Here is a 23835-nt window from a genome sequence, read left to right as displayed (position 1 = left end):
TGTTTCACGGGGTTGAAAGTTATGGTAACATTTGGAGTGCAGCATGTTTGATTTTCTTTTTAGTACTGCGGAGTCGAACTGATGGATTTTATTTCCGAACAAATGAAAAGCTGTCTTGTACAACAGATTAAAGACCTCAATATTACCGTTGATATGTTGATGGCCTAAAACCCGACAATACTATATATAGAATATGATGTCTCAGGATAAAATAATGTTTGGGGGTGCAGGGTGGCCCTCAATGCTCTGTTCATAGTAGCCTCCTATATTTGCTCCATTGATAAGTATAAAACTCATGGCACAATAGTATAAATAGGGCGGCACAGTGGTGCTGTGGTTAGCGCAGTCGCCTCACAGCAAGAAGGTTCTGTGTCCGAGTCCACAGGTGTCCAACCTTGGGGGTTGTCCCGGGTCGTCCTCTCTGTGGAGTTTGCATGTTCTCCCCCGTGTCTGCGTGGGTTTCCTCCAGGTGCTCCGGTTTCCTCCCACAGTCCAAAGACATGTAGGTCAGGTGGATTGGCCATACTAAATTGTCCCTAGGTGTGAATGTGTGTGTTGGCCCTGTGTGATGACCTCGCGACCTGTCCAGTGTCCCCCCGCCCGCCGCCCAGTGACTGCTGGGATAGGCTCCAGCATCCCGCAAACCTTATCAGGATAAGCGGCTTGGATGATGGATGGATGGACACTCGTGGCACAACGTGGGGTACCAGTGCACAGAGCAGCATGTAATGGGGCACAGCAGAGATGTGACCCTAAAGAGTCATTAATACAGATAACATGCATTTACGAAACCTCAGCTTCTTCTACCCCCCCCCCCCCCTCTGATAATCATGCCAGTGGGCAGGTGGATTTAAAGCCTGGATCGATAACTCATTATTGCAATGCAAAGCCTTTCTTTTTTAAATCATATAGAAAGTGAGAGTGAAATAGAGATAGACTGGGGAGTGTGTGCTTGACCATCTAATCCGAATCATTGGTTCTATCAACACCTCTTTATAAAATGGCAGTCACACCTCTGATCATCTTCATTCTGCCTGCGAGCTATAATAAATCAACTCCCTCAGTTTGAACCAACATGAACATATCGGTAAGCACTTAGGGACTTTAATTGTTAGGCCGGTTATGAATTGTTCTGTTAAACTTATGTATAAATTCTAAATCAGTTATGAAGAAAGTGCTACATAGTCAGTACCATCTTTTTGCCTCAGAGGTAAAACTAAAACGCTCTTCATCAATCGTGTCACAGGCTTGCCCGAAGTATAGTGAGAAAAGAAACTCTAAATTTATTTCTGTTCACTTAGATTTAAACAGTTAGTGGTTCAGTCCTAAAGGCCGTTGCCAATTCCAGCCTTGACCACTCGTGTGTGACACATTTCTCAGCGGGTGCCTCATAAATTCCCAACACTTTTGTTTTTCACACCAGTATCCCATCCATAAACTATAATGCATCTTTGCCTTCTTGTTATTGTCAGTGTACAAGAACGATTTTGAGTCCTTGAGGAGTGCTGATACAAAACACTAAGTTGCTGTTTTTTAATCAACTTACTAAAACTCTTCTGAGTTCATAGTGTGAACTTATAAAGTAGTTCTTATTTCACTGTATTGTGGCAGTACTCCATTCTTGGTGTCTAAATATTTTATCATGCTTGACTAGTATTTTTGCTTTATGGTCCAATACTAATCAGAAATATGGATTTTTCAGTATTCAAGGATTTCTTTTTTCCAGGGTCATACGTTTCTTAGATCTACAACTGCCACTTGTTTCTTGTGAAAAACTCCTTTGTCACTGACTTCTCAGGGCAAACCCACTGACACAAGGTTTTTTTTCTTAATCGTGCCCGTGTCGTTCCAAGGCAAAAGTTCCAAGGTTATTTATTCATTCATTCATCTTCAGCTGCTTCTCGGGGGTTGGATCGCAGTGGCAGCAAGCAAAGTAGGGCACTCTAGACGTCCCTCTCCCCAGCAACGCCCTCCAGCTCCTCCTGGGGGATCCCAAGGCGTTCTCAGGCCAGATTGGGCATGTAGTCCCTCCAGCGAGTTCTGGGTCTACCCCGGGGTCTCCTCCCAGTTGGCCGTACCCAGTAAACCTCCAAAGGAAGGCACCCAGGAGGAATCCTAATCAGATGCCCGAACCACCTCCACTGGCTCCTTTCAATGCGAAGGAGAAGCGGCTCTACTCCGAGCTCCCTCCGGATGTCCGAGCTCCTCACCCTATCTCCAAGGCTGAGCCCGGACACCCTACGGAGGCTATTCATTTATTTATTTATTTTTGGATTGCCTCCCCTGCTCATCCGAGTCATCCCGGTCTCTGCTCCACCCCCTCTGACGATGTGTGGAGGGCTGCAGACTACCACATGCCTCCTCCAATACATGTGGAGTCGCCAGCCGCTTCTTTTCACCTGACAGTGAGGAGTTTCACCAGGGGAACGTAGTGCATGGGAGGATCACGCTATTCACCCCAGTTCCCCCTCCCCCCTGAACAGGCGCCCCGGCCCACCAGAGGAGGTGCTAGAGCAGCGACCAGGACACATACCCACATCCGGCATCCCACTAGCGGACACTGCCAATTGTGTCTGTAAGGACGCCCGACTAAGCCAGAGCTAACACGAGGATTTGAACGGTGATCCCCGTGTTGGTAGGCAACCAAGTAGACCACTACGCCCCAGTTCCAAGGTTTGTTAACCTCGGACTCATCTCTTAGCAGTCCGGTCTCATCTGGAATCTCAGATAATCAGAACACACTTCTCTTGGCACATTAGGGGGACCCACCAGCACTTCACCCATGACGCATTTTGGTTCACGACCTGTATTTCAAAATGCCAAGTTGTAGAGTTGATCCAGCTGTCTACTAACTGAGACTTCACAAAGCACAGCCCCTATTGTTGCCCCCAGGCCAATCCAGCCGTCCATCATATATAATGCGCCTGTCAGGTACACTAGGCTCAACCCTCTGAAATATGTGCCCCTCCTGTGAGATAAACACTGCCATCTGTCATTGGTTCGAATGGAGGAAGTGACACTGTGACAGACAGCTACATTTCCTTAAAGGAGGAAGAGGATGTGTGAGCGAGTCAAAGGCACAGTTGGTTAAACTCATTATGGGTATGTTTCAGATTTCAGAGTTAGAAATTAATTTACGTTGCCAGAAACCTGCTCCTCTAGAATGACAATTTTTTCCCGCAAGTCAGTGCTGCACCTTTTAATTTCAAATAACCCTGGGTAAGCAATATGAGGCTTGTGATGGGCATGTGTATTCTGTAAATTGAATGAAACCAAGTACCATTTTTTGAAAACTCGGAAATTATAAAACAAAAATGGCATCAATATATTTATGATTATTCTAAAACCCAATTATTTTTTTTACATTTTCTCCCCCTTTTTCTCCCAAATTGTATTTGGCCAACTACCCCACTCTTCCGAGCCATCCCGGTTGCTGCAGCCCTCCCCATACCTCCTCCGACACATGTGGAGTCGCCAGCCGCTTCTTTTCACCTGACAGTGAGGAGTTTCGCCAGGGGGATGTAGCGCGTGGGAGGATCACGCTATTCCTTTCAGTCCCCCCCCCCCCCCGAAAAGGCACCCCGACCAACCAGAGGGGACGCTAGTGCAGAGACCAGGACACATACCCACTTCCAGCTTCCCACCCGCAGACACGGCCAATTGTGTCTGTAGGGACGCCTGACCAAGCAGGAGGTATCATGGGGATCGAACCACCTTCCCCGTGTTTGTAGGCAATGGAATAGACCGCTACGCTATCCGGACGCCCCCAACACCCAATTATTGATCAAAAACATCACAAACATCAGTTTTATCATGTGCAGCTTACGTGATTCAGAAACGTGTGCCCTGCCTGGCTCTCACCAAACATAATTACCTTGTACATTACACATTACTACATTAGATTATAGGCCAGCTGCTGGGTAACTGTTTCATATTCACCTGACACTGGAGTAGATGTTCCCCCTCCCTTCCTTTCTTTAGTAGTAAGAAACGGGCGTCCGAGTAACGTAGCGGTCTATTCCGTTGCCTACCAACACAGGGATTGCCGGTTCGAATCCCTGTGTTACCTCCGGCTTGGTCAGGCGTCTCTACTGACACAATTGGCCGCCGTGTCTACGGGTGGGAAGCCCAATGGGGGTAAGTGTCCTGGTAGCTGCAGTAGCGCCTCCTCTGGTTGGTCAGGGCGCCTGTTTGGGGGGGAGGGGGAACTGGGGGGAATAGCGCGATCCTCCCACGCGCTACGTCCCCCTGGTGAAACTCCTCACTGTCAGGTGAAAAGAAGTGGCTGGCGACTCCACATGTATCGGAGGAGGCATGTGGTAGTCTGCAGCCCTCCTCGGATTGGCAGAGGGGGTGGAGCAGCAAGCGGGATGGCTCAGAAGAGTGGGGTAATTGGCTAGGTGCGATTGGGGATTAAAGGGGGGGGGTCAAAAAAATAAAATAAAAATCTGAGGCAAGATGAGGTACATGGCTGAATAGACTGTTGACCCCTGCAAAACAATTGTCTTAAATATGTCAACTAAGAAAAACTTCCAGAATGCTTCCAGTACTTGGACTACAATATTTTTCTTCGATAGATTGTGAGCCATTGTTAGATAATGCATCTATTCTGAGGGCCAAATTGCTGTCCTTTCTTTAAATGTAAGAAACGATGGCTGCAAATAACTGATACCACTGAGATGAAGTGCACAATGTTCCAGATGGTAGTGAATATAGACTGAAATGTTGCGTTGATAGTTCACACATTTTTGTTTCATTATTTTCTGACCTAAATTCAGATCTCCTTCCCCGCACTCACAGCGAGGTGTCTCATACCAAAACCACATAACCATGACTGTGAATGTTCTGTGATCTCTGTTTCGACTGAACCAGCCACAAGGCCTTCGCAAGAATGTTAATTTAAATGCAAATCTTCATTCTGGCCTCTGAGATTCTACATCTTCGAATTCCATTTCTTTGCTACCCTCTGTCCTAGAGAGAAGAAGATGTCGCGGACGAGCGCACTAAAGGTCTTGGATCACGGGATGATCGGACCAGAGGGAACAGATAATTGCCATAAGTTTGTCGACATTCTGGGCTTGAGAACCATCTTCCCACTTTTCATGAAGACGCCCAAGAAGATGAAGAAAGCTGGTGTGTCAGATAAGGAGCATGAAGGTCAGTCATATTTATAAAATTCAAAATTAGAATACTTTATTCACCTGATACCAAGACATAGCACAAACATTTGGCACCAGTGAAGAGTTTCTGAAATTTGCTTTATTTGTTTGTGATGGAAGTGGAGACAGCATCTGTTTAAGATTAATGCTCATGTTATTTCAAATTTAGCAACAACTTGACCTCGCAAGCCAGAAAAGTCTCATATGTTGTACTTGTAAAACACATTTTTCTTGGAAGGGCCAACAGCAGTCACAGGAAGTGGTACAGAATAAAGAAATGTGTCTCGGGGAAGCACTTTTCAGCACACTGTCAGTAACACTGAAGATGATTCTTAACGTTTTCCAGTATTTTCTTTGCACCTGATCAGAGAGAAACGACAGTGATGTGCCTCCCATAGGAGTTAGAGATTGCAATTATTGCGAACGTAGTTATGATGGTGTGGATCATGACCGACTTTGGAATGGGCACTTTCCACACACCCTTCAAATTTCATCCGTTTCACTGGTTTTCGATCAGATGTCTTGGTTGCTGATATAATTGTAGTAATTGAACAAACTGATTACACCAACGCCAACCTGGCCATTTCTTTTCCGCTCATGCATACAATGTCCCTATCTATAGTTACATCCTTTTGCACAGAAACGCTGGATGCCTATCTGCTCATGGGTCACAGTTTGTTGTCTCCTCAGCCTGTCAGTTTACACTATCAGTCCCATCTTGATTGATTTTCCTGTCCGTGCTCTCGGCCCTCTCTTGTCTCTCAGAGATACGAGGTGTACACATTGGAAGAGGCTGTGATTGTTGAAGGGACAGAGAAAGAGAGGACGATATAAGGGGTTGAAGGAAAAAGGGAGAAAATCACTGAGGGAAAGAGAGAAGGGAGGAGACCACAATGGAGAAGATAGTCCCTCTCTCTGCCTGTACTAATTAAGTTTGATATGTCCGATGGGAGTTCCTTACCCTCCCGAGGAGAACAAAGAGGCTTCCATTGTTGCCCTGTTGTACCAGGGAGACAGATGAATTAACCCTTGACCTTTTTCAACAGCGAAAGGAAGAGGAAGAAGAGATAACCCATCATGGCAGTTGAGCGTTTTCCCCTGTGTTGAAACCCTCTCTGCTTGCCAGGCACACGCTTAAAAAAAAAAAATCAACAAAATCCCTCCCAACTCAACTTACCCTAAAACAGAATTTCAGCATTCTAGTTTTTACTTTTTCTGTGCCTTTTCTTCTCTCTCGTGTTTGGTCTAGATGCATGTACAATGTTTCTGTTACATACGACATGTATGTTATCTTGTACTACTAGCTGCTGCCTATGAAGCCCAGAGTCCCACTGTGTTCATGTTGATGTATAACTTAGGATGGCTCAATTCTAGAGTATCCCCCATTCGATGATTTTATATGCTTAGGTATGATTTGAACCAAATGCTGTATATATGCATTGTGCTACATATAATATGAATTTAGTGTTGAATAATTCTTGCCAACCAATTGCGGGAATCAAAGGATGCTATGACAATATACGGACAATTTATGTTTTTTGGCCACAGCATCAGAAGATGGGATGTGTTGGAAAACCATCTTAATTCTAAACCAACATTGAAAAGACTTTGACCAACATGATGGATGTCTAGGCATGATTCTATTCACGTGCTAAAGTGTGGTTGACTCGGATCGGGCAGTGACAGAGAGCAGCGGCAGTCAAGCGAGCTAGAGAGTGAATAAAGAGAGGGAGCGGCGGTAGTGGGAACAAACGTTTTTCAAAGGTTTTGAATCACAGCAACCATGAGAGATTCTTGATCATGCAGTCACAATTATAATTTATAATATAGTCATAATTTACCCAATTTCGCCTCGGAGATGAATAAAGTATTCTGATTCTGATAACTGTGCACAAAAAAACATTAGGCTGATAGGTCCATTAGTAGGGGAGACCGGGGCATTTTGTCTCACTTCTCACACTCAGTGGTTAGCACGGTTGCCTCACAGCAAGAAGGTTCTGGGTTCGAGCCACGGGGTAGTCCAACCTTAGGGGGTCGTCCCGAGTCGTCCTCTGTGTGGAGTTTGCATGTTCTCCCCATGTCTGCATGGGTTTCCTCCGGGTGCTCCAGTTTCCTCCCACAGTCCAAAGCCATATAGGTCAGGCGAATCGGCCGTACTAAATTGTCCCTAGGTGTGTGTGTCAGCCCTGTGATGGCCTGGCGGCCTGTCCAGGGTGTCTCCCCACCTGCCGTCTAATGACTGCTCGGATAGGCTCCAGCATCCCCGTGACCCTGAGAGCAGGGTAAGCGGGTTGGGTCATGGATGGATGGATGGAAGGTATGATTTGAACAACCCCATAATCTTAAAGTAAATGATTCAGCAATTGCTGCATTTATAGTACTATAATTTTCTAGAGTATTATTCCATGATTTGCATTATTCTCCCTGATTATAATTTTGAGGCCATGTAGGCTTTCCCATTATGTCCCTATTGATTTGTCTTTGAGTGAGCTATAGGTTTAATGAGGTGTCTGTCACAAGGCTTATTATGTGGGGCCTCCTTCTCCGTAAGACGACTAATTGAAAATGCTGGGAAGCAAGTGGTTCTCAAAAATAACACAATAACGACGTAGATTAATTAACTATCAGCCACTTCAAACGAAAATGTAATTAGAAGGTAGAACACCCTCTTCCCCCCCCTCTCTCTCTTTATATCTCTATAGCTCCGTCTTCTCTAGCTCTTCTCTTCTCCCTCTCTCCATCATAAACCTTAGCGGGAAGATTGATCCCCGTGAAATCCTTTCTGAAGAATTTACAGCCCCAGTGGCCCGGGATTGTCAGATTGTATTAACGTAAAGAATGACATAATTAATAGAGACATTGTGGGGGGGGGTGTGGAAGAAAAACAATTTGAAGGCAAGACTAAAAACAACTGAGATGATTCGGTCCATAAGTATTCTTAGCACGGTGCTCATACTATGGGACAGCATTGGTGCGTTTGCCCTGTCATTGCTAGTGAGTCGTGATGCTGTGATGAAATTTGCGGCAGCCAGCTGCTATATTTAGGCAGTTAATGATGCGAATATGTGGAAGGAAAATAAGCAGCAGTAAACATCTAATTAACATGGAGAGGCAAAATAGTCATGGCTCCCTCTGCAGCCCCATCATCAATGTGTGTATACGTATATGTGCAAGGTGCATGTGGGTGGATGTTTGTTTGTGAGGAATTTTAAACGAGATGGTTGTGAAGGAGTTAAAGAACAAAAGCCTTTTGTTGTTTGTTTGCCTGCGTACTTCTAATGGCTCTATCAGAGCTCTTGTTTTCACCTGGATGCAGTATATCATCAAGAGAAGTGAAATGCACTAGAAGATGGGGACTGCTTATTAGAAATTATTTTTATGGCACTTCAACTCTTTTCAACAGTACATAATAGAAAAAGAATGGAAAGTTCAGTGAGCGGGGAGCTGAACTGACAAAAATTCATGAATTGGATTGAAATTGTAACATCTTGAGCACAAGCATCAACTTAGGAAGGTTTACTTCCATTACCATTTGATGGAAATCATGGAAAAACCCCAATAAAGATGCTTTTTTTGAGATACAGTCTACCAACTGTGGTAAAGATGGTATTTTTCTGAGGTCACCAACATATTTTAATAGGTTTCTTTACCCAATCTCAACCAAGACTTGATGAGTGGGAATTATCCCAGAAGAAGGGGAAACCAGTATTCCACCAATGAAAGAACAGTCCTCTGTAGGTTTTCATTTATTGGGTTTAATTCATATTCATGGGGTGGCACAATGGTGCAGTGGTTAGCGCGGTCACCTCACAGCAAGAAGGTCCTGGGTTCGAATCCTGGGGTTGTTCAACCTTGGGGGGTCATCCCAGGTCGTTCTCTGTGTGGAGTTTGCATTTTTACCCCATGTCTGTGTGGGTTTCCTCCGGGTGCTCCAGTTTCCTCCCACAGTCCAAAGACATGTAGGTCAGGTGAATCGGACGTACTAAATTGTCCCTTGGTGTGAATGTGTGTGTGTATGTGTGTATGTGTGTATGTGTGTGTGTGTATATATATATATATATATATATATATATATATATATACACACACATACGTATATATACGTATATATACGTATATATATATACGTGTATATGTGTGTGTGTGTGTGTGTGGGCGGGCCCTGTGATGGCCTGGTGGCCTGTCCAGGGTGTCTCCCTGCCTGCCGTCCAATGACTGCTGGGATAGGCTCCAGCCTCCCTGTGACCCTAATTGGATAAGCAGCCTGGATAATGGATGAATTCATATTCTAAGACCCATTCTGGTAGCACACTGATGTGTTTCAGCTACCAAATAAGAGTTTACAACTTGGAAAGCAACTTTATTTTTGTAATAAATCTTTGTCAGTACACATCAATACACATCCCAGAGCCAGTTGAGTTGAGGATATCGTGTAGAACAGTAAAGGCTCCGCAGAGGTCGATCAAACAGGTGTGAAGCTGAAAATTGTTGTTATGATATAGTTCTGATGTGTTGGTTAAACCATGTTAAAGTTGTTTTATGTTAAGGCATTGTATTGTTGGGGGAGATGTGTCATACCTCTTTAAGAGAGGATCTGGACTTGGCCTATCATGAGAGCAGGCGGGACAAGACGATGACATCGACAAGAAGAGTGAACAAGAGAGAGCACAAGAGCTTGTTAATATTTATTTTTTTTTTTTTTATTTTTTTTTTTTTGCTATTTTCCGCTCTTATTATTTACTGATAGTCGAGAGAGATAAGAAAGGCAGGGGAGAGAGAGGGGATGACATGCAGCAAAGGGCCCGAGCCGGATTCGAACCCAGGCCGCTGTGGCAAGGACTCAGCCTTATGTGGTACGCGCTCTACCAGGTGAGCCACCGGGGCGCCCCTGCTTGTTAATAATTTAATAAATTAACATCGAAATAGACGTGGACTGCTGCTGGGAAGTCTTTGTCTCTGAGTGTTCATGCAAAACACAACACAGACAACCAGAAGTCAACCAAAGCTAAACTAGTAAACTAAAATAGCACTTGTGTTGCATGTATTTTATAAACTGAATATTTGTATTTTACTTCAGGCACATAAGAAGTCAGCTTTAGCAAGGGACTTTTATATCCCCCACACACCACTGATGCAGAAAGAGTTAATGGTAACTAAAGAATTTATCTTCTTGAATATGATTTTTAATGCTTTATTTAAAGTAATTAACAAACAATCAGAATCTATATACAATATTTACAGATGGTCTGGGTCTATGTTCCCGTATCAACAATGGAGCCGTTTGGTGGACGGCAGGGTGCCCTCTGTCTGGCTGGCAGGTCTCTTCATTCCCCTCCCAGCAGCGGCCGTTGGACGAACCGGTGTTTTCTCTGGTTTCTGGCACTGCTGCTTTCTGACTTTGAGAATAGTGCGTACGTTTTTGACCCACTTGGGCACAGATCCGCCCATAAACACGCCCCTCGTGGTGCGCTGCCAAGGGTTTGTCTGGGCCACTCTCTGAGGAGGTTTCCAAACAGGCTGGTGTGGAATCCTGGCAGTCTGGTTGGGTTCTGCGTCAAGATGGGTTTGTGGGTTGGGAGTGAAGCATGAAGCTTCAGGTCTTCTCAACAGCAACTTCGGGCCGGTGGGGTTCTCCTCCGGATGGGTTTGTGGGTTGAGAGTGAAGCATGAAGCTTCAGGTCTCCTCAACAGTACCTCCAGTCCGGTGGGGTTCTCCACAGGATGAGTTTGTGGGTTGGGAGTGAAGCATGAATCTTCAGGTCTCCTCAACAGTACCTCCAGGCCGATGGGGTTCTCCTCGGTATGGGTTTGTGGATTGGGAGTGAAGCATGAAGGTTCAGGTCTCCTCAACAGTACCTCCAGGCCGGTGGGGTTCTCCTCAGGCTGGTTTTGTGGGTTGGGAGTGAAGCGTGAAGCTTCAGGTCTCCTCAACAGTATCTCTAGGCTGGTGGGGTTCTCCTCAGGCTGGGTTTGTGGGTTGGGAGTGAAGCATGAAGCTTCACGGCTCCTGAACACTATCTTCAGGCCGGTGGGGTTCTCCTCATGTGTCAGAGGAACTTGTTCATAGACCAAGTTGTCCTCATATGTGGGTTGTTCACATCTCCTCAACAGCATCTTCAGGCCGGTGGGGTTCTCCTCATGTGTCAGAGGAACTGATTCCCAGATGCCGTTGTACTCATACTCGGGTTGTTCAGGTGTCTCCGAGTGAGGTGAGTTTGGTGTGTTGATGTTCATCAGCGTCAGCCCTAAGAAGGCATGGCTGTTAGGAACACGCCTCCACACAGGAAACGCTTCTTCTGCACCAACCTGTCAGGGAAAACATACGGTGACTGGAGACACATCAATCCAACAATGCAATGCTTTTGCATTGAATATCTTTATGTTGTAAGTTGGCTTGAGTCAATGTTTTCTTAGTATGGCATCATATTTTTTTAAAACACATACTCTTGTTAACATGTTTTGTTTTTCAAAATGCGGACAGATTCTGTGAACCGTTGTTGGTCTCTACAGCAAATGAGTGATCAGCAAAATCTTGACGTCCAACAAAATCTTACACCTGTTCTACTTATGAGTATTTACCTTTATCATTTTCTCTCTTGACTCTTAGTAGACGTAGTATATTAGAAGTTTATGTTTTCTTCAACAACTCTGACAAGCGTACTGCACGTTGACTGCTCGACAAGTGAGATATGTCTCGGAATGGAACCGATAAATGTACCAAGTGTTCTAGAATGCATGATGTCATGGCGTTTGAGTGGCAGCGGCACTGCAGCACTAGGTCTGACGCACTGAACCAATGGTGTGGACTGAGCTCCCCGACAATATCGCCCCTTTTTCGTTCAACATTTTGGGCACCTGCTGTTAATTTTTAAAATTTCAGATAAAATAGTTTAAAATACTCAAAGGTCAGACTGCTTGGCATCTTCCTCATAATATTCTTCATTCATTCATTCATCATCCAAACCGCTTATCCTTACTCAGGGTCGCGGAGATGCAATATTATATTATATTATATTATTATTATTTTTAATATTGTTGTTGTTGTTATTATATTTTCTTCATATATTTTGTAATTCCATTATAATTCTGTTATCCTCTTTCAATGTTGTATTGTGTAAACTGTGTAAACACAACATCCATTGCACGTTGATTGTCTTGGGAGAGAGATCCCTCCTCTGTTGCTCTCCCTGAGGTTTTTTCCTAGTTTTTCTCCCTGGTAAAAGGTTTTCAGCATCCTTCCCCCGATATACCCAGCATCTCTCCTCCACACATGTCCAAACCATCTCAGTCTTGCATCTCTTGCTTTGTCTCCAAACCGTCCAACCCGAGTTGTCCCTCTAATGTACTCGTTCCTAATCCTGTCCTTCTTCATTACTCCCAGTGAAATGATTTGTGATAATGGGCTATGTAAATAAAATTGACTTGATTTTATCAAGTGGCACAATCAAAAGCAGAGAAAGAGAATTGCTCCTGTATCTCTTATTTTCCTCTATCTCTGAACTACTCGGTCACTGGTTGAGATCCGATGGTAATCTGCATCGTCATAATCACGCAGTGTAATCTTTTTATTACTGCATTTCAGAGGGAGAGCTTACTGTTAGATCCCAGTGTAAAGATGCCTTTAATTAAGATTGTCTTCACATTTGCTGTTTCTACTGGGGTTTGCCCATTCTATCTCATACTACCACAGTCAAATAACCTGGTACAAATGCAGTACTGTATCTATAGAAGAGGGAATATTAAAAATACCGCAATAAAACACTTCATGATTTATCTCCAGTTCACCAATTAGTAGTTTAATACCCATCCTCAGTGTTAATTCAGATCTTTCTTAAAATGAGTCCTACTTCCATTTCTGCCTCCATTTTATTGAAGGTGTTCATGATTTTTTATGTTCTTTATTTTCTTTTTGGTTTTTTTAATAGTTTAGTTTTATAGGTAGTTTAGTTATGTTTTTTGGATAGGTGTGTAGGTAATAGGTAAGTACACAAATCAGATAACTAATATAATATAAAACAAGGTAATTTATGTCTACTATTATTATCTATGGCATGGTGGTACAGTGGTTAGCGCAGTCGCCTCACAGCAAGAAGGTCCTGGTCTCGAACCCCAGGGTAGTCCAACCTTGGGGGTCGTCCTGCATCGTCCTCTGTGTGGAGTTTGCATGTTCTCCCCGTGTCTGTGTGGGTTTCTTCCAGGTGCTCCGGTTTCCCCCACAGTCCAAAGACATGTAGGTCAGGTGAATCGGCTGTACTAAATTTTCCCCAGGTGTGTGTGTGTGTATATATATGTATATGTCGGCCCTGCGATGGCTTGGTGTGTCCCCCTGCATGCCGCCCAATGGCTGCTGGGATGGGCTCCAGCAGCCCATGACCCTGAGTAGGATAAGCAGTTTGGATAATGGATGGATGGATGGATGTTAATTCATATATAATTTGTCTTATCTGACTTAGTGTGATTTTTTTTTTAATAACAGCCAAACATTTTTCTATTTCTATGCACACTCAATATTTATTAGTTTTTGTTAAATTAGTATTTTGTCTTTTAACTTAGGAGAATGTTTGACAGATTTCCCCCCCAACCCAAAAAAAAAAACCTTTTCATACACAACTTCTTGGAATAGAGGAAAACAGATTCGGATCCTATCAGTTTGAACATCCACTGGCACAAGTAGTCTAGACTAGTCTAGAACAGGTGTAGCGTATGTAGAAATGTATTTAATGACATTTACTTTTTTCCCCTGTATTTTTAGCTACTAACCCATGAGTCTAAATCTCAATTTCAAATCTGCTTCTATGACTGAATGTCGACCCTCTCATAATTTAAGTGTTGGTATGTAAACTTAGAGGGATTGTCAGTCTTTCCCAAGACCTTCTCTGCTCCCTGCAGTAGAGTAAGAGGTCAGAACGTTACTTCGAGCAGGGGCTTCCTCTGAGAGGGAGAACTTGAAGTGCACACTCAGATGTTAGCAGATGTTAGCATCTGCACCATCGCCTGTTGATATGCAATAGTATGTCGTATAAGCATTGTTTATTTATGCAAAGCTTGGTGGCTTAGTGGTTAGCACTGTCGCCTCACAGCGAAGAGGGTCCCGGGTTTGATTTGTGCCCATCTGTGTGGAGTTGGATTTTCTCCTTGTGTTTGTGCTGGTTTCCTCCCACAGTGCACAGACATGCATGTTAGGGGACATGAAGACTGAATTATCCATCCATCCATCCATTATCCAAACCACTTATCCTGCTCTCAGGGTCGCAGGGATGCTGGAGTCTATCCCAGCAGTCATTGGGTGGCAGGCGGGGAGACACCCTGGACAGGCCGCCGGGCCATCACAGCCCCCCCCCCCCCACACACACACACACACCCACACCCACACACACATTCACACCTAGGGACAATTTAGTACTGCCGATTCACCTGACCTACATGTCTTTGGACTGTGGGAGGAAACGGGAGCACCCGGAGGAAACCCACACAGACACGGGGAGAACATGCAAACTCCACACAGAGGACGACCCGGTACGACCCCCAAGGTTGGACTACCCCGAGGCTCGAACCCAGGACCTTCTTGCTGTGAGGTGACCACGTTAACCACTGCACCACCGTGTGTGAGTGATTGTGTGTGTAGACCATGTGATGGTGTGATTACCTGCCCAGGGTGTTTCGCTCTCATAAGCCCAATGCCTGCTGGGATAGCCTCTAGCCCCCCTGCTACCCAGAATTGGATTAAGTGTGTATAGATAACGGATGAAGTGATGTATTTATGTGTTAAACACAGAGTACAAGAAACTCCTGCTCTCTCTACAACAAAGACTGTAAAGATGAACAGGAGGGAGTGCTGAGCCCTCATTGATTTTACATATACCCACCTAAGCCATGAAGGGAAGATGTTTATCCTTGCGTGATTTAGATAAATGTTTCAGGATTTTTTCTTCAATCGAGTAAAACTCTGTAAGTAGAGTAATTTGCTTTCCTTTAAGTTGTGGCTTGTTATAAGAGGCATCTTTAAAAATGTAAACTGCATTGCAGACAATGAAATGATCCTATCCTAATCGATGTTGTTGGGAGATTAATGCAAAATAAAATGGCTTTGTAAATTTGGCATATATGCAAGATATTACAAAGATTTTTACATTCTATCCAGTGTTAATCATTTATCCCGAGTCCTCGTCCCTAGCCTGACAGCATCTGTGGAGAGTTCAGACCCAGATCTAATTTTTGCATCTTCATCCAGTGAATGAAGGCGTCTCCGACTACAAGGCAGAGTTCCTTCCCCCGGGGTACAATTAGATTTGGCCCAACCATTTTTTTTAATGAGGTACCTCCTATCTGGACTTGCCTGCCATTCAGTGAGAATAAATTTCCCGCAGTGGACAGCTGTGGGAAGCGGGGCGGCAGTGGCTCAGGAGGTAGAGTAAGCAGGTCGTCTGGTAACAGGAGGGTTGCCGGTTTGATCCTCGACTCATCCTGGTGGGAAATGTCCGGGTGTCCCTGAGCAAGATACCTAACCCCTAACTGCTCCTGATGAGCTGGTTGTTACCTCGTGTGTGTGTGTGTGTGTGTGTGTGTGTGTGTGTGTGTGTGTGTGTGTGTGTGTGTGTGTGTGTGTGTGTGTGTGCGCGCGCGCGTGTGTGCGTGCGTGCGTGCGTGCGTGCGTGTGCGTGTGAGAGGCATGAATTAATTGTAAAGCACTTGGAGTGGCTGTTGCAGCTGGAAAAGGGAAGCCTGTGCCATGTTACGTTAGCAAAATGAGTCACTATGGGAATGGACGGCTTTTGAAACACTCGTAAAATATGTAGCGGAAATCTCTCGTGATGTCTCATGTGTTGTTGGCTTAATGAAAAATGGAAGCTGTGCAGCATTTCTGTCAGGATACTTCCTAATGGCGTCTGGGTAACGTGGCGGTCTATGCCGTTGCATACCAACACGGGGATCGCCGGTTCGAATCCCCGTGTTACCTCCGGCTTGGTCGGGCGTCCCTACAGACACAATTGGCCATGTCTGCGGGTGGGAAGCCGGATAAGGGTATGTGTCCTGGTTGCTGCACTAGCGCCTCCTCTGGTCGGTCGGGGCGCCGGTTTGGTGGGGAGGGGGAACTGGGGGGAATGGCGTGATCCTCCCATGCGCTACGTCCCCCTGGCAAAACTCCTCATTGTCAGGTGAAAAGAAGCGGCTGGCGATTCCAAATGTATCGGAGGAGGCATGTGGTAGTCTGCAGCCCTCCACGGATCGGCAGAGCAGTGACCGGGACGACTCGGAAGAGTGGGGTAATTGGCCAAGTACAATTGGGGAGAAAAAGGGGGGGGGGAATCCCCCTCCCCCAAAAAAACTTCCCAATATATGGATTGTATTTATAATGAAAACACTTTATTTAACCAGGCATTATCTCAGAACACATCCTCAGGGCAGTGCTCCATCACTATAAATCCAGTACTCCTATATCTAATCTCTCCAAGCCTTTTTCCTGACTGAGCGAAACATAAGTGTACCACCCTCTTAATACTAACAACAAAGGTAACATCTGCATTAAAAAATTACTTTTTTGGCTTTATGATGTCTGATAAAGTGCCAGGTTCAATCTGAAGTGTTGCTGCTTTGCCTTTATAGTATCAGAAATGTGTCACCAATTTCTCTTCCATCAGTTATACACTTAGTGTCAGCAAGGTCTTTTATATGAGGGGAAACACTAACTTTATTTTTAAATTTAGAGGGGTGATACAACTGTATCAGCAGACAGTAGAAAGATATTTTGTCTACAGATAAGGTAGCCGAGAGGAAGCTGGTAAAGACAGAAATAATGGTCTCGTAATGCAACGCTTGACATACCCCGCAGGCAATGTCTGCTGATGTGGATGATGAGCTTCCAGTTTTAGCAGAGAAGGCTCTGTGAGAAAGATATGAGCTGAGCTGGTTTCTTAGTTTTCCTCATATTAACCAAGAGTCGAGTCAATCAGTTCAGCTGGTTTTGTTACTTTACTGAGATTTAAAGAATTAAACATCTGCTGCCATTATAATGTCATTTGCCTTCTCCTGGATCGCCACCTTGCCGCGGTGGAGAAGCTTGCATGTACCAGTGATCCCAAGAGCTATGCTGTCTGGAACTTGGTTCCTGGCAGGGTCACCCAAGGCGGATAGGTCATGATAGAGGTTCCAGACAAAGCGCGATCCAACAAAGACCTCAACGGCGGAACTTGTGGAAGATGTCTCCAGGTCACAACGGCAGCAAAGGTGGATGAAGGCTGCAACAGAGGATGGTCCCCAACCGTCTTGGTTCTCCACACCATTGGTTTCTGGCCACCCCCTGCCAAGGACCGTGTGGTGGCTGCAGGCGCATCAGCCACTCCATGCTAAAAGCTGTCACACATAGCCGTCCTCCCATTACGCAGCTCCAGGATTGGCCTCTACACTCACCTGCGGACCCAGAGGGAGAACGGTCATACTCAACCCCGAGTGACCGCCGATGATGATGAATGTCATTTGGTTTCTTAAAGAAAAGATAAACCAATGGCAAAAATATAATTAGGAAAATAATTATGATATAAACTTAATGATTCATGTGAGTGATTACATATTAATAATGGATTACATTTATGTAGTGCTTTACCTGGACACTCAAAGTGCTTCACATTGAAGGGGAGAAACTCACATCAACCACCACCAGTGTGTAGCACCAACCCACTTGGGTGATACACGGCAGCCATTTTGTGCCAGAACGCTCACCACACATCAGCTTGAGGTGGAGAGGGAGGAATCATTAAGCCAATTATAATACATGAGGGGATGATTAGGCGGCCAGATGGAGAGAGCCAGGTTGGGAATTTTGTCAGAACACCGGGGATCCCCATACTTTTTGTGATAAGTGCCATGGGATCTTTAATGACCATAGTGAATCAGGACATCAGTTTAACGTCTCATCCGAAGGACAGCATCTCCTACAGCAGTGTCCCCATCACTGCACTGGGGCATTGGGATGTTTTGTTTTTTTTAGGACTAGAGAGAAGACTGCCCTCTACTGTTCCACCAACACCACTTCCAGCAGCAACTCAGTTTTCCCGGGAGGTCTCCCATCCACGTACTAGCCAAGCCCACACCTGCTTAGCGTCCCTCATTCAGCAGAGCCAGGGTACATGTCGGTATGGCTAAGATATGTGTTTCTGAAAGTCTGTTTTGAAGCAGAACTTTCATTCTCATCAACAATTTCTTAAATGCCATCATTAAAAGTTTTTAACCACTCAGAGAAATCTCTCAAGTTGCTTGTGAGAACACTCTGAGGTCACATCAGCTCAGCATATGGTAAGTGAGACTAGAGGCAATGGAATCAAATCAGTCATTTTCTACATCACTTTCCTGCCCTAAAGGACACCATTAGTCTAAATTGTACTCTCTGCCTCCCAAGTTGCTTTCTGTAATCTTGTCTGATGAAGTTTATTTTATCTTAGGCGCCTTGTCCCTTCTGTATTGAAGACACCGGTGAAGTTTCTAAGTATTTCCGAGCCAATGTAATGGCACACATCGCTCTTCCAGCAGACTGCATGCCGCCTCCTAATGGCATTAGAACAGTCATGCAAAGACACTCGCTGTCTATCACGTAAATGGTCAAATATCCCTAAAACTTCTCTGTGGGTTTTTGGTATTACAAGCTACCAACCCCCTGCACGTATTAATGTTACATGTTCCACCTCTTTATTGAAGGCAGTTCCTGTGAGGCATAGTGTTAAAAAATCAGGGTGAAATACCTCAGAGTTATGGCAGAACGTCAGGTTTCAATTATCTCAAACGGGCAGTTGAGTCCAAAATAGACAGGCAAGTCCTGTTGATGCTGCCAAACTGGTCCTCGGTTTGACCTTAGGGAGTCTCTGTAATATCCTCTGGTTTTGTGGCTAGTGGGTGCTCTCTTCTGATAAAGCAGAATTTAGAATGTAATGGTGAACAAAAACCAATGGCTAGGTGTAGCCCCCGGATAGGACATCAGAGCCCTCTTTTCCACTTCCTCCATATACACGTTGGCCACTACAGGTGAGACTGGGGAACCCATACCACACCCATGTCTCTGCCTATAGTACTGCCCCCTGTATGTGAAGTACATGTACTGAAGACATAGCTTCAGGAGCAGACACACTTCTTTTTTGGGTGGGCCCCCCCGTGGGCCCCCCCCCTTTTTCTCCCCAGTTGTATTCGGCCAATTACCCCACTCTTCCGGGCCGTCCCGGTCGTTGCTCCACCCCTTCTACCGAGCCAAGGAGGGCTGCAGACTACCACATACCTCCTCTGATACATGTTGAGTCACCAGCTGCTTCTTTTCACCTGACAGTGAGGAGTTTCACCAGGGGAACGTAGCATGTGGGAGGGTCACGCTATTCCCCCCAGTTCCCCCTCCCCCCCGAAAAGGCGCCCCGACCGACCAGAGGAGGCACTAGTGCAGCAACCAGGACACATACCCTTATCCGGCTTCCCACCTACAGACACGGCCAATTGTGTCTGTAGGGACACCCGACCAAGCCGGAGGTAACACGGGGATTCAAACCAGTGATCCCCGTGTTGGAAGGCAACGGAATAGACCGCTATGGTACCCGCACGCCAGGAGCAGACGCACTTGGGTCAGTGTTAAGGGTGGTCAAGTTCCAGAGTATGTGAAATTTTGTGTGTAGCTTTCTCCATTTTACATTGGGATGCTTAGATACAGAAACAAAGTGAGTTCTTTGTCAACACTTTGCTAAAAACCTGTGTGTGTGTGTGTGTGTGTGTGTGTGTGTGTGTGTGTGTGTGTGTGTGTGTGTGTGTGTGTGTGTGTGCGCCTATGACCTTCTCAAGCACAACATTTTTCGTGATCTTTAGTACAAAAGGTCTGTTAGTACGTTTAGATGGAATCCGATAACCCAGGCAGTAGTGTGATTAAAGTGTGTACTTTGTTTCAGATAATTCGATGTGTGTAAAACCCAGCCCTCCTTTGTTTCATCAGTTTAAGGATTCTTTGTTCTTCTAATACTTCTGTTGTCACTGCCCGGTCTTGGTATTTAGCTCCAGTTATGACCTTTTGAATGTGTTTCCTTGTACATATTGAACAAGATTAAATGATTTGGTGTGGAGGGCGTCCGGGTGGCGTGGCCGTCTATTCCATTGCCTACCAACACAGGGATCGCCAGTTCAAATCCCCGTGTTACCTCCAGCTTGGTCAGGCGTCCCTAAAGGCACAATTGGCTGTGTCTGTGGGTGGGAAGCCGGATGTGGGTATGTGTCCTGGTCGCTGCACTAGCGCCTCCTCTGGTTGGCTGGGGTGCCTGTTCAGGGGGGAGGGTGAACTGGAGGGAATAGCGTGATCCTCCCACGCGCTACGTCCCCCTGGTGAAACTGCTCACTGTCAGGTGAAAAGAAGCGGTTGGCGACTCCACATGTATCGGAGGGGGTATGTGGTAGTCTGCAGCCCTCCCCGGATTGGCAGAGGGGGTGAAGCAGCGACCGGGACGGCTCGGAAGAATGGGGTAATTGGCCTAGTACAATTGGGGAGAAAAAGGGGGGGGAAATGTAAGCAAGGCTCGGTGGGCGGCACGGTGGCGCAGTGGTTAGCGCGGTCACCTCACAGCAAGAAGGTCCTGGGTTCGAGCGCCGAGGTAGTCCAACCTTGGTGGGTCGTCCTCTGTGTGGAGTCCCCGTGACCCTGAGAGCAGGATAAGCAGCTTGGATAAGAATGGGTGGATGGATGGATGGCTATACAAGGCTATAATAAGAAAGAGAAGTTTCAAAAAGGCTTTTGTAAAAAATGTGCAATCCTGTTGAAAACAATTGGCCAGGTGTGATTATGTGAAATAGGAAAGTTTTCAAGTTGCTTGTTAACTTTATTGTATTTATTTTTCACACAACTTCTTCTGCTGCATGCAGACTACTCACTGCTCACTGTGAGCAGTGTCCACATGTGTTTAAGTGTTGGCATTGAGATCACAGTATCACCCAAATATCATTGAATTCATACAGGGAGATCACACAGGATGCATGGAGTTTGAATGTACAGATAATGTGCAGCTCCCTGACCTCCTTTGAGTTTAGTTAGTTCTGAAACGGCATGAATTGACTTGGTGTTTATGTATATACATATATATAACTTTTTTTTGCAGATGATAAAATATTTTTCAGTTAGACATAGATTGCATATTTTACTACTGGTTGAATATGCTTTGTTCTTTGAGAGGATTTCCCAGGTGGTTGAATAATTAATGTTTCTGTCCGCCAATCACCAAATATAACGGCTTAAAGATGTTACACTCTTTAAACGGTTGTTTCTAAAGCTACACGTGTGCATTAAACCTCTTTTTGAACGTTCCCGCTGTTAAAGCATATTCAACAAGCAGTAAAATGTGCAATCTGTGTCTAACTGAAAAATATGTTATCATTTGCATACCAGAAATGTCCACACTGAAAAACAGGAAGGAATTGGCTAGCAGTTGCAGACACAGATATAAGCACCTATTTTGCAATTATAAATAAATCATGAAAATAGACAAATACCAACCCCCTCCCCCCATTGGACCGTTAGCGACCACGAGTTTTTGAATCTTTGAATGTCGCACCTCCGTTAGCGATCAGGTGTTTATGAATTTTTGAATGTCGCACGTCTCCCTTCCCCGTTTGGCGTTGTGCACGTGATGTGCATGACGAGGCAGTAGATGGTGTGTCCTTTCCTCGAGTACCTTTACTGACAGCTGATGATTGCTTATGGCATGAAACAGCCTTGTACTGTCTCATAAGGAATTTACTTGACTCATTGGATGTTATATATATATATATATATATATATATATATATATATATATATATATATATACACTGCTCAACAAAATAAAGAACACCTAAAACCACAATATAGACCTCGATGAATGAAATATTTCAGCTGAAAATCTTTATTTATTAGACAGAGGAATGTGTTTAGAGCAAAATAACCTAAGAATGATCAATGGAAATCAAAATCATTAGCCCATTAAGGTCTGGATTCAGAATCATACTCAAAATCAAATTGGAAAATGAGAACATAGGCTGATCCAACTTCTGTGGAAATTCTTCAAGACGATTCAAAATGAGGCTCAGTAGTGTGTGTGGCCTCCACGTGCCTGTATGCACTCCCTACAACGTCTGGGCATGCTCCTGATGAGATGACAGATGGTCTCCTGAGGGATCTCCTCCCAGACCTGGATCAGGGCATCGGTCAACTCCTGGACAGTCTGTGGTGCGACATCGCGTTGGCGGATGGTACGAGACATGATGTCCCAGAGGTGCTCGATTGGATTCAGGTCTGGGGAACGTGCAGGCCAGTCCATAGCATCAATGCCCTCGACATACAGGAACTGCTGACACACTCTGGCCACATGAGGACGAGCATTGTCATGCATGAGCAGGAACCCAGGGCCCACTGCACCAGCATATAGTCTGACAATGGGTCTGAGGATCTCATCCCGGTACCTAATGGCAGTCATGGTACCTCTGGCTAGCACGTAGAGGTCTGTGCGGCCCTCCAAGGATATGCCTCCCCAGACCATCACTGACCCACCACTAAACCGGTCATGCTGGAGGATGTTGCAGGCAGCAGAACGTTCTCCACAGCGTCTCCAGACTCTCTCACGTCTGTCACATGTGTTCAGTGTGAACCTGCTCTCATCTGTGAAGAGCACAGGGCGCCAATGGCGAATCTGCCAACCAAGATGTTCTCTGGCAAAGGTCAATCGGGCTGCACGGTGTTGGGCTGTGAGCACAGGCCCCAATTGTGGACGTCGGGCCCTCATACCATCCTCATGCATTCTGTTTCTCACTGTTTGAGCAGAAACCTGCACATTAGTGGCCTGTTGAAGGTCGTTTTGTAGGGTTCCGGCAGTGCTCCTCCTGTTCCTCCTTGCACAAAGGACCAGATAGCGGTCCTGCTGCGGGGTTGTTCTCCTCTTGCGGCCCCCTCCACGTCTCCTGGTGTACTGGCCTGTCTCCTGGTACCTCCTCCATGCTCTGGACACTGTGCTGGGAGACACATCAAATCTTCTTGCCACAGCACGCATTGATGTGCCATCCTGGATGAGCTGCACTACCTGAGCAACTTCTGTAGGTTGCAGATACCGCCTCATGCCACCTCTAGTGGTGAGGGCACTAGCAAAATGAAAAACTAACCAAAGATCGGCCAGAAAAGATGAGGACAGGCAAATGGTCTGTGGCCACCACCTGCAAATCCATTCCTTTTATAGGGGTTGTCTTGCAAATTGTCTAATTTCCACCAGGTGGAAATTAGACAATTTACCAACAGGTGAAATTGATTCACAAATCAGTGTTGCTTCCTAACTGGACAGGTTGATATCTCAAAAGTGTGATTGACTTGGAGCTACATTGCATTGCTTATGTGTTCCCTTTATTTTTTGAGCAGTGTGTATATATATATATATATATATATATATATAATTTTTAAAAAATTGGGGGGGGTCCCCTCTTTTTTCTTCCAATTGTAGTTGGCCAATTACCCCGCTCTTGCAGCCAGTCCGGGTCACTGCTCCACCCCCTCTGCCGATCCAAGGAGGGCTGCAGACTACCACATGCCTCCTCCGATACATGTGGAGTCGCCAGCCACTTCTTTTCACCTGACAGTGAGGAGTTTCACCAGGGGGACGTAGCGCGTGGGAGGATCACGCTATTTCCCCCCTGAACAGGTGCCCCG

The 23835-nt window shown here is 45.4% G+C and overlaps 1 protein-coding gene across 1 annotated transcript in view; it reads left to right on the top strand.

The window, feature by feature from the left end:
* The window catches only part of ctnnbl1 (catenin, beta like 1), a 109056-nt gene that overhangs the window by 25851 nt on the left and 59370 nt on the right, over nt 1-23835 (top strand). Inside the window, exon 11 of the mRNA XM_056274192.1 lies at nt 4976-5157. Within this exon, the coding sequence (XP_056130167.1) occupies nt 4976-5157 (182 nt within the window). The remainder of the gene's footprint in view (nt 1-4975; nt 5158-23835) is intronic.

Source organism: Lampris incognitus, chromosome 2, assembly GCF_029633865.1.
Source record: "Lampris incognitus isolate fLamInc1 chromosome 2, fLamInc1.hap2, whole genome shotgun sequence".
NCBI classification, from domain to species: Eukaryota; Metazoa; Chordata; class Actinopteri; order Lampriformes; family Lampridae; genus Lampris; species Lampris incognitus.
Note: the sequence above shows the minus strand (reverse complement) of the source record. Positions and strands in the feature narration are given on the sequence as shown.